The following is an 11606-nucleotide window of genomic DNA, read 5'->3' as shown; positions in this document are numbered from 1 at the left end:
CTTCACTTTCTGCCATAAGGGTGGTGTCATCTGCATATCTGAGGTTATTGATATTTCTCCTGGTGATCTTGATTCCAGCTTGTGTTTCTTCCAGTCCAGCGTTTCTCATGATGTATTCTGCATATAAGTTACATAAGCAGGGTGACAATATACAGCCTTGACATACTCCTTTTCCCATTTGGAACCAGTCTGTTGTTCCATGTCCAGTTCTAACTGTTGCTTCCTGACCTGCATACAGATTTCTCAAGAGGCAGGTCAGGTGGTCTGGTATTCCCACCTCTTACAGAATTTTCCACAATTTAGTTTACTTGATTCATAAACCTCCAAACGTGGTGGCTTAAAAAGAAGAAAAAAGAAAAGTTACTAAAGCACTCTACTACTTCTATAGATGGGCTTCTTAGATGGCGCTAGTGGTAAAGAACCCACCTGCCAATGAAAGAGACAGAAGACACTCGGGTTCAGTCCTTGGATTGGGAAGATCCTCTGGAAAAGGGCATGGTAACCCACTCCAGTATTATTGCCTGGAGAATTCCATGGACAGAGGAGCCTGGCATGCTATTGTCCAAAGGGCTGCTAAGAGTCAGACACGATTGAAGAGACTTAGCATGCACAGACACACTTCTATAGAGTTGTTTAGAAGTAAATAAGAAATAAAGATAGACTTGAAGAGTATAAAGGTCTTAGATAAAAATGAGTCTATTTAAATTACTCATTTTTCTTTATATAGAAAAAGTTATATAACATTATTTCTTGATACCTAAATGTGAACTGTGTTTAATTTAACTGACAACTAAAGTGAGTTGTGTTCAGTAAACATAACTAAGAGAATAATTTGATTATTTATCTACCAGGAGCAGTATGTAAGAGACCTATTTATGATGCTTCCTCTCAATGCCTCAGAAGCTGCAGTCTCCACATTCCTGTTGATTGGGATCCCAGGGCTTGAGGGTGTGTACATTTGGATCTCCATCCCTATCTGCCTCATGTACTTCATGGCTGTCCTGGGAAACTGCATCATTCTATTTGTCATCAGGACAGAGCCTTCTCTGCATGAACCCATGTACCATTTCCTCTCCATGCTGGCATTATCGGATCTGGGCCTGTCTTTCTCTTCTCTTCCCACCATGCTGAGGATCTTTTTGTTCAATGCCATGGGGATTTCTGTTGATGCCTGCATTGCTCAGGAATTTTTTATCCACGGATTCACAGACATGGAGTCCTCGCTTTGTCTTTTGATCGCTTTGTAGCCATTTGCAACCCCCTGAGATACCGCTCCATCCTTACTAGCTCCAGAGTTTTGCACATTGGGTTAGCATTTGCTTTTAAAAGCATTCTCCTAGTTCTTCCCCTCCCTTTCACTTTAAAGAGACTCAAACACTGTAATAAACGCCTGTTATCCCACTCCTACTGCCTCCACCAGGACATCCTGAAGCTGGCGTGCTCTGACAATAGAGTTAACTTCTACTACGGTCTGTTTGTTGCACTCTGTACGATGTCAGACAGTATGTTAATTGTTGTCTCTTATGTGTTTATTCTGAAGACTGTATTGGGTATTGCATCCTACAGGGAATGGCTTAAAGCTCTTAACACCTGTATGTCCCACATCTGTGCTGTGCTCATCTTCTATGTGCCCATCATTACCTTGGCTATCATGCATCACTTTCCCAAGCATACACTCCCTGTTGCTATGATTCTGATGGCTGATGCATTCTTGCTGGCACCACCCTTGATGAATCCCATCTTGTATTGTGTAAAAACTCGGCAGATTAGAGGGAAGGTTCTGGAAAAATTGGAAAAACTGGGTCTGAAGTCTAAATGATGAGGCAAAGGAAGTTCCATTTTCTCTACATCAAATTGTCTTAGTCTAGGACAAAGTTTATTTCAAATAGGAGATGCTTCCATTTACTTTAGAGTCCTTAATTATATTAGCTAATTAATTAAGTAATCAATTAATATATATCATGGATGTCACACACCACAGCTTTTTGATATTAAGGAAGAAGAGGCTTACAATTTAAAAAGTAGGTAGTGATCCTGTTGTTGTTATTGGGGGAGACTGAGGCCATCTATCAGGTAAAAGAGTAAAGAAGACATCTAACCTCAGAGAAGCTTGTAAGAGTTGAACTGTAATTGGGAGAATTCTGCAAGGTTTTGAATCATTTCAGTTCACTTCAGTTCAGTCGCTCAGTTCTGTCTGACTCTTTGCGACCCCATGAATCACAGCACGCCAGGCCTCCTTGTCCATCACCATCTCCTGGAGTTCACTCAGACTCACGTCCATCGAGTCCATGATGCCATCCAGCCATCTCATCCTGGGTCGTCCCCTTCTCCTCCTGCCCCCAATCCCTCCCAGCATCAAAGTCTTTTCCAATGAGTCAACTCTTCGCATGAGGTGGCCAAAGTACTGGAGTTTCAGCTTTAGCATCATTCCTTCCAAAGAAATCCCAGGGTTGATCTCCTTCAAAATGGACTGGTTGGATCTCCTTGCAGTCCAAGGGACTCTCAAGAGTCTTCTCCAACACCACAGTTCAAAAGCATCAATTTTTTGGCGCTCAGCCTTCTTCACAGTCCAACTCTCACATCCATACATGACTACTGGAAAAACCATAGCCTTGACTAGACAGACCTTAGTCGGCAAAGTAGTGTCTCTGCTTTTGAATATGCTATCTAGGTTGGTCATAACTTTTCTTTCAAGGAGTAGTCCAGTTCAGTTCAGTCGCTCAGTCATGTCCGACTCTTTGCAACCCCATGAATCGCAGCACGCCAAGCCTCCCTGTCCATCACCATCTCCCGGAATTCACTCAGACTCACGTCCATCGAGTCTGTGATGCCATCCAGCTACCTCATCCTGGGTCGTCCCCTTCTTCTCCTGCCCCCAATCTCTCCAGCATCAGAATCTTTTCCAAAAGAATACTGGAGTGGGTTGCCATTTCCTTCTCGTGGGGATCTTCCCAATCCAGGAATTGAACCCAGGTCTCCTGCATTGCAGGCATATTCTTTACCAACTGAGCTATGAGGGAAGTCTTTCAAACCCCTTGTGGTACAGCTTAATTGGAGAGACTTTTTGTATAACACAAGTGCCTGGGGCCAAGACTCGACACCCAGCCCAAACTCTTCCCTCTACTGGGTGGCCCCTTTGCCTGCAGATGCCAGGTGAGTCCAAGTTAATTTCTCTTCTGCAACCAGGTTTATTCCAAAAGAGCCCTACTGTACCCTAAATGCGGGTTTATTTGTGGCCCCAGCTCAGCTTCGTCTATTAAGTGTCTTTTAATTTCATGGCTGCAATCACCATCTGCAGTGATTTTGGAGCCCCAAAAAATAAAGTCTGACACTGTTTCCACTGTTTCTCCATCTATTTCCCATGGAGTGATGGGACCAGATGCCATGATCTTCGTTTTCTGAATGTTGAGCTTTAAACCAACTTTTTCACTCTCCTCTTTTACTTTCATCAAGAGGCTTTTGAGTTCCTCTTCACTTTCTGCCATAAGGGTGGTGTCATCTGCATATCTGAGGTTATTGATATTTCTCCCGGCAATCTTGATTCCAGCTTGTGTTTCTTCCAGTCCAGCGTTTCTCATGATGTACTCTGCATATAAGTTACATAAGCAGGGTGACAATATACAGCCTTGACGTACTCCTTTTCCTATTTGGAACCAGTCTGTTGTTCCATATCCAATTCTAACTGTTGCTTCCTGGCCTGCATACAGATTTCTCAAGAGGCTTAGCATCTTTATATTTGCCTCTCAGCATTTGATTCCTCCCTGTGATTTACATTAAATCCTTTCCATTGTGACTAGGTTTGCTAACCAAAGGGTGGTGCACTGATGTGCCTCAGCAGCATCTGGGAAATAATAAGAATCATAGGATCTCATCCTTCTTCGAGCCTACTAAGTTAGAATCTGTCTTGTAACAAGATTCTAGGTGGTTGGTGTGTACATTAATGATTGAAAAATACAAAATACTTTCCTGGGATAATGTGAAAAGGAAATCTAGAGAGTGTGTCTTTTGCTAATGCCAATTTGGAGGGAAAGTGTAGGAGGAAATCCTTGGGACACAAAGGATGGAGACCTATATACATCATCAACATTTGTATGTCTCTCTCATTGATACACTGTGAATTTACACAAGGAAAGAGTTGTGAATGATTCAAATTTAAAAGTCTCTAAAAGATGAACTACTTCATCCATTGTATATGCTTGGCAGGTGTATCTCAATTTGAACTAAAAGAATAGTCTAAATGAAAGGGTGTGGGTAAAATGGCTAGCATAAAGAAGTGTAATAAACATTAGAGAACAAATTATGGTTCCAGAAGTTCTTATTAATATCTCTATCCCCATATGTGCTATTAAGAGGAGAAAGAACAGTTGAGTTCTTCCTGAAACTTATCATTCAAGTTGGTGTGGAATGATTTTCAGAGAGAGAACGGTGCTATGAATGGTAATAGTGAGCACTCAAAACCAAAGATGTTACAGGATTGATGTGGGTGTGGCCAGTGGTCAGGAGACGGGGGAGAGCAGCTGAGGCCCTGCTGTGAAATGAAGAGCTCTTTGCTCCCATCTCTTAGTAAAGTAATAAAAACATGGAGGCAGTCAGTGATTCTGCATTTAGCTCATCTACCACCCAGTTACAAAGGGCCATTCAAATGCTTTCAGTAGTTTCCTGTATACAATGAAGTGGCAGGAAATTAAAGAAACTTCCAACTGTAAAGTTCTTTATTCAGATTGAATATGCATACGAAGTTTAAATATAGTTATTTTAATTTCCATGATTAATTCCACAAAACTATCATTTATTGAATATTTTATATGTTCAGACAGTATGATACAGAGACTTGATTGCATGAAATCCTTATTACACCTATTTTATGAACATGGAACAGCTAGTGCCAAATCACTCAGGAATAATGGACTGAGGATTCTAAGCCAGGCCAATGTGACTCCAAGTTCTTTCTATACAACATTCTAGTCTCGGTAAAGAAATGGGAAGATGGGGGTAGGTGTTCCAGGGAGGAGGAAAGAGTGGGCTTTGGGAAAAAAAAAAAAAGTTTCTCAGAGACCTCATCGCTGTTCTTCAAGACCATGCTGTTTCTCCATTCAATAATTTTAAAAGCGTATTTTGTAGCAAGGGTTTTGAATTAAGAAAAATCTGAAAATAAATTCTGCTTAGTAACTAGTTTGATAGACCTGGGGCATTCTTAAAATCTCACCCTCAGTATTCTCATTCATGAAACTGAGAGCTGCTGCTACTGCTGCTGCTAGGTCGCGTCAGTCTTGTCTGACTCTGTGCGACCCCACAGATGGCAGCCTACCAGGCTCCTCTGTCCCTGGGATTTTCCAGGCAAGAATACTGGAGTGGGTTGCCATTTCCTTCTCCAGTGCATGAAAGTGAAAAGTGAAAGTGAAGTTGCTCAGTCGTGTCCGACTCTTAGCAACCCCATGGACTGCAGCCTACCAGGCTCCTCCATCCATGGGATTTTCCAGGCAAGAGTACTGGAGTGGGTTGTCTTTGCCTTCTCCATGAAATTGACAGACTGCCATCTAATTAGTTTATTAAGAGAATATACAGTATATCTTAAAGAATATTTTGATAAAATAAGAGGCTATAACTGTTTCTGTATTCCTAGAATATGTTCTAATATATCACTGTGTATTCTTATCTTGTCACTAAATGGATTTGATCTGAAAAAATTTGATTTTTTCACTTTTCATTTAAAATGTGTTCTTCTTTAATCACAAGTAACAAGGATGTTTCATCTGTTCAACATATTAAAGTAGGCTATTATTGTGTTAGTGAATGCTGAAAATGCATTTAATAGGATTCATTAAGTAAGCTTATTAAAATTTTTTTTAAATGCAATATAAATGAACTATTTAAGTGTTATAAAGTTTATTCAAAGATCTAGCAGTCAACCATCTAGCAGTGCCAGTAAATGAAACACTAATGGCATTTAAATAAAATGAGAAACAACATTTTTTGTTCACTCTTAAACTTTCATAACAGGTTGGAGATTCCAGTGAATTTAATAAAATAAGAAAATGAAATAATTTATATGAATATTAGGGGAACATTACTTATCATCTATTTTTACTTCTGAATGCTGTTAATAAATACAAATAAAATATAAAAATTTTAAAATGCTTCTAAAATTTTGTGATAATTTGGTAAAGTACATACTAATGCAAGATAAAAAATGTTTTTTCTCAATCTAGCAATATATATGTGGAGATAGAAATGGCTGGTTATCTCAGTTGATTAGAGTTTGGTGCTAACACCAAGGTCCTGGGTTCAATCCCCAGGCAGGCCACAGAAAGTTTTTCTCCTTATTACCCAAGGTGGTTACATGTTAAGGGCTTCCTAGGTGGTGCTAGTGATAAAGAACCTGCCTGTCAATGGAGGAGGCTTGAGAGACATGGGTTTGATTCCTGGGTGGGGAAGATCCCCTGGAGAAGAAAATGACAACCCACTCTAGTATTCTTGCCTGGGGAAACCCATGGAGAGAGGAGCCTGGTGGGGAACAGTTCTTGAGCATGACTGAGCACACACACACCCACACACAGAAATGGGGTAATGTTTTATTTATGATAGCAACACAGTCATACATTTTAAAAACTACATAGAAATAGATTTAAATAAAATGAATAATTGTATTGAAAAGTGTAAAAAAGTTCTTAATAAATGAAATACATAAATTGTTGGATGTGGAAACTTATCATGAATGCTGATTTGGTTATATTTAATCTACTAAGAATGTAATTCTTGTTAGAATTTCAGAGTTTTTAATTGCTTTTGAAAGAGGATCACTTTATAGCACATATTAATCAAATCACACTATGAGGCTGGTCTAGTAGGTCAGTGATATGTGAATATATATGACACATATATTGTTGTTCAGCTCAGTTTTTTCTGACTCTGTGACCCCATGGACTGCAGCACACCAGGCCTCCCTGTCCATCACCGACTCCTGGAGTTTGCTCAAACTCATGTCCATTGAGTTGATGTTGCCATCCAACCATCTCATCTTCTGTCGTCCCCTTCTCAGCATCAGTGTCATTTTCAAAGAGTCAGCTGTTTGCATCAGGTGGCCAAAGTACTGGAGCTTCAGCCTCAGTCCTTTCAATGAATATTCAGGGTTGATTTCCTTTAGAATTGACTGGTTTGACCTCCTTTGCTGTCCAAGGGACTCTCAAGAGTCTTCTGTAGCACCACGGTTTGAAAGCATCCATTTTTCAGTGCTCAGCCTTCTTTTTTTTTTATTAAATTTTTATTCTTACTTTATTTTACTGTGTATAAGCAAGGTGAAAAGACAGCCTTCTGAATGGGAGAAAATAATAGCAAATGAAACAACTGACAAACAACTAATCTCAAAAATATACAAGCAACTGATGCAGCTCAATTCCAGAAAAATAAACGACCCAATCAAAAATGGGCCAAAGAACTAAACAGACATTTCTCCAAAGAAGACATACGGATGGCGAACAAACACATGAAAAGATGCTCAGTATCACTCATTATTAGAAAAATGAAAATCAAAGCCACAATGAGGTACCACTTCACAGCAGTCAGAATGTCTGCGATCCAAAAGTCTGCAAGCAATAAATGCTGGAGAGGGTGTGGAGAAAAGGGAACCCTCCTACACTGTTGGTGGGAATGCAAACTAGTACAGCCACTATGGAGAACAGTGTGGAGATTCCTTAAACAATTGCAAATAGAACTGCCTTATGACTCAGCCTTCTTTATGGTCCAACTCTCACATTTGTATATGACTACTGGAAAAACAATAGCTTTGATTATATAGACCCTTGTCGACAAAGTGGTGTCTCTGATTTTTAATATGCTGTCTAGATTTACCATAGCTTTTCTTCCAAGAAACAAGTGTCTTTTAATTTCATGGCTGCAGTCACCATCTGCAGTGATTTTGGAGCCCAAGGAAAGAAAGTCTCTCACTGTTTCCATTGTTTCCCCATCTATTTGCCATGAAGTGAAGGGACCAGATGCCAAGATCTTCATCTTTTGAATGTTGAGGTTTAAGCCAGCTATTTCACATATATATCATATTCCATAAGAAGATTTCTAAAGCAAAGTCCATATCCATACACACACCTAAAATATGACATATATGCTGCTTAGTCAGTCATGTCTGAGTCTTTGCGACCCCATGGACTGTAGTGTGCTAAGCTCCTCTATTCATGGGATTCTCCAGGCAAGAATCCTGGAGTGGGTTGCCATTCCCTTTACCAGGGAATATTCCCAATCCAGGGATAGAACCATGTCTCCGGCACTACAGGTAGATTCTTTACCATCTCAGCCACGAGGAATCCAAAAATATGACATACATAGTTTTTTATTTCAGTAAGAAAAAGAGAATGTGTTTAATAGATGATGCTACCGCGAGTACATAATTACCTTGTCAACATAACATCGGATTTAGAAAAGTCATTATAACAGTTCTTTTAAAAAGGCTTAAGAGAATATGTACAGAACAGGTTAAAGACACTTGTTTTAAAAGCAACACATGAAAAACAAAAATTAAAAAGATATATAAAAATGGATTTGATTATGTAAAACTGCATTTACTTGAGATTTGGTTGCTTAAATAGTGAAAAAGGCAAATACTATATTGGCAAAGGTATAAAAAGGATTTTATATAAAGGATTTCTTGCACATTTATTTTTAAAACCGTAAACAATCCAGTAGAAAAATGGATGAAGGCTTTTTGAAGAGACTATTCATAGAGGAAGAAACAAAATAGCCTACAGATATGTGAAAGACACTGTTTCTATTAGGAAAATCTGATGTAAAGTAAAATTCATCACTAATAAAATTGACGAAAATTTGACAATAATGGTAACAGGGAATTCTGGTGGACATGCAGAAAATGCACCCTCCTAACACACCTGAATGGTTGTGACAAGACTTAGATTCTGACTGTTTCTGGGCCATGGATGTGATGTTAATAGGGGCTCACAATAGACCACTCCCCTTCTCTAGGGCTCATAAACTTTCATCAGTATGTACATGAACACTTCAAGGGACAGAAATATACATCTGTGTACATGCACTTTTGTGTACCTGAATGACATTTTATGATGATGAACTGAGTTCTCAGTCATGGAAAGCTTTGTGTCAGGTAACCACCAAATATGGAGGAAACATCCTTCTCAATAAGCACAACCCACCTTCCTGGGCTGCAATCTCTTATGGATTCTCTCTCTAATCGCCTTCATCTTGACACTATAGAGAATAGGGTTTATCAATGGGGGAAGCAGGAAGTGGACATAGGAGAGAAGAGTATGGGCAGGCTGAGGGATTGGCATCCTGAGACGATCAATGAGAGCCAGGAGGACCATTGGCACATAGAAGAGAAGCACAGCAGAGAGGTGGGCAGCACAGGTTTGGCCAGCCTTCCAGCGATCCTCACTGGATCCCAAACCTTGCAACACCCTGCCAATTAGGCCATAGGAGAAGAAAATAAGCAGAGGGTCCAAGCCCATGGCAGACAGGACCACAGAGAGGCTGTACACTGCTCCCCCACCTCCGGGGCAAGCCAAATGGGCCATATCCGGGTGCAAGCAGTAAGAATGGGTCAGGACCTGTGGATGGCAGTAAGGCATGTGGGCCAGGAGGAATGGCAGGGGCAGGTGGAGACCCAGGCATCAGAAAGCAATGGCCACACAGATCTTGCTGATGACACCATTGGTGAGGAGTGTTGGGTAGTGGAGAGGGCGGCAAATGGCCAGTGCCCGATCCAAAGCCATGGCAAGTAAGACAGAGGACTCCATGACAGAAAAGACATGGACAAAGAACATCTGGATAAGGCAGGCTGAGGCAGAGACAGCATGAGTATTTGCAAAGGCAAGACCCAGCAGGGTGGGCATCAGGGCTGTGGACAAGCCAACATCAGACATGCTGAGCAGGAAGAGGAAGAAGTACATTGGGCGGTGCAGTGTGGGCTCCAGGGCAATGATCCAGAGGATAGCACCATTGCCCAGGGCAGACAGAAGGTAGACAGTGATGAGGGGTACTGCCCACCAGGAGGGTACAGCCGATACGCCTGGCAGGCCCACCAACAGGAAGGTGGGGGCCATCGAAGTGCTGGCATTGGGAGCTGAGTGGGTGAGGAATGTTGACATACTTCAGGATCCCACTGGGAACTCGGGAAACTGAAAACGGATTAGAAAGACTTATTTAACCTATGACACATTTGCATAATGCTTTCTAAAACTGCCTGCCCCCTCCCTCTCCTGCCCCAGGCACACATACACATACTCATTCTAGTAGCTATGCCATAGTCATCCCTTGCCTTGGAGCATTTTCTATAGCTGTCCACAGAGCTCTGATTCTCTCTTTAAATTATTTTCCCATTTTCCTCAACCCTGTTTTTCACTGTAGCTTTTTTCCTAATTTGCTCCCTCCTTTAACAGAAAACACCCATAAGAGGGTCTATACTCCTATGAGCACATTTTCTTTTTTTCTTTTTTAAATGTATTTGTCTATGCAGGATCTTAGTTGCAGCATGCAAACTAAGTTGCAGCATGTGGGATCTAGTTCCCTGACCATTGTGAGCATGGAGTGTTAGCCACCGGACCACCAGGGAAGCCCCTGAACATGTCTTCTGCTCCTCCCAGTCCCAGGCAATCTGACCTCTGTGCTTCCTCAACACACACTCCAATTCACTTGAACTGCTCTCATTCATCATCCATTACTCCTTTATTACCAAATCTAGGGGCACTTACATTTCCTAAACTGATGTATATCTCAATGAGCTTTGGCTCTTATGAAACACTTTCTCCTTTTCTTTTTAATTCCACCTCTCAGAATTTATATTTTTAGTTCTCCATGCCCTTTCCCATCCAATTGATACACTGGTATTTTTGAGAATCTTTATTTGGCTATTTCCTTTTTCCTCAGTGACATTCCTCCTGACTTCAACTAAACTTTATAAGTTGATGAATCATAAATATATCCCCAGATAATTCTGTATTTAGCTCACCCAAGTCTCTACTTGGATGTCATAAGCGTTATAAATTCAAATAATCCAAATCAGATCTTAACAAATGTATTCACATACAAAATATTACATTGTACTTGGTTCTTATACTGCAAACAAAAATCAACTCAAAAAGGTTTAACGATTTAAACGTAAGACCTGGCACTGCTAGATGAATATATAAGGGAAAAGCTTCATGACAGAGGCTGCTACTGCTGCTAAGTCGCTTCAGTCGTGTCCAACTCTGTGCGACCCCATACACGGCAGCCTACCAAGCTCCCCCGTCCCTGGGATTCTCCAGGCAAGAACACTGGAATGGGTTTCCATTTCTATTTCCAATGCATGAAAGTGAAAAGTGAAAGTGAAGTCACTCAGTCGTGTCCGACCCTCAGCAACCCCGTGGACTGCAGCCTTCCAGGCTCCTCCATCCATGGGATTTTCCAGGCAAGGGTACTGGAGTGGGGTGCCATTGCCTTCTCTGTCATGACATAGGAATTGGTGATAATTTCTTGAGTATGACACTAAAAGTGCATGTGACAAAAGCAAAATTAGAAAAGCGGCATTATATCAACTGGTAAACAAAATATAAACAAAATATAATGCATACTCATGCAAACAC

At 40.9% G+C, this 11606-nt stretch overlaps 1 protein-coding gene and 1 pseudogene across 1 annotated transcript; one reads left to right on the top strand and one right to left on the bottom strand.

The window, feature by feature from the left end:
• The first annotated feature begins 875 nt into the window (after positions 1 to 875).
• On the top strand, positions 876 to 1819 carry LOC138092949 (olfactory receptor 51A7-like; annotated as a pseudogene).
• Positions 1820 to 9158: 7339 nt separating this feature from the next.
• OR51S1 (olfactory receptor family 51 subfamily S member 1) lies at positions 9159 to 10130 on the bottom strand. The gene is given in 1 exon segment (XM_068988026.1): positions 9159 to 10130. A coding segment is annotated over 1 exon segment (972 nt).
• Positions 10131 to 11606: the final 1476 nt, after the last annotated feature.

The sequence above is a fragment of the Capricornis sumatraensis genome, chromosome 16 (genome assembly GCF_032405125.1).
Source record: "Capricornis sumatraensis isolate serow.1 chromosome 16, serow.2, whole genome shotgun sequence".
Classification (NCBI taxonomy): Eukaryota; Metazoa; Chordata; class Mammalia; order Artiodactyla; family Bovidae; genus Capricornis; species Capricornis sumatraensis.
This window is presented reverse-complemented; position numbering and strand designations above follow the sequence as displayed.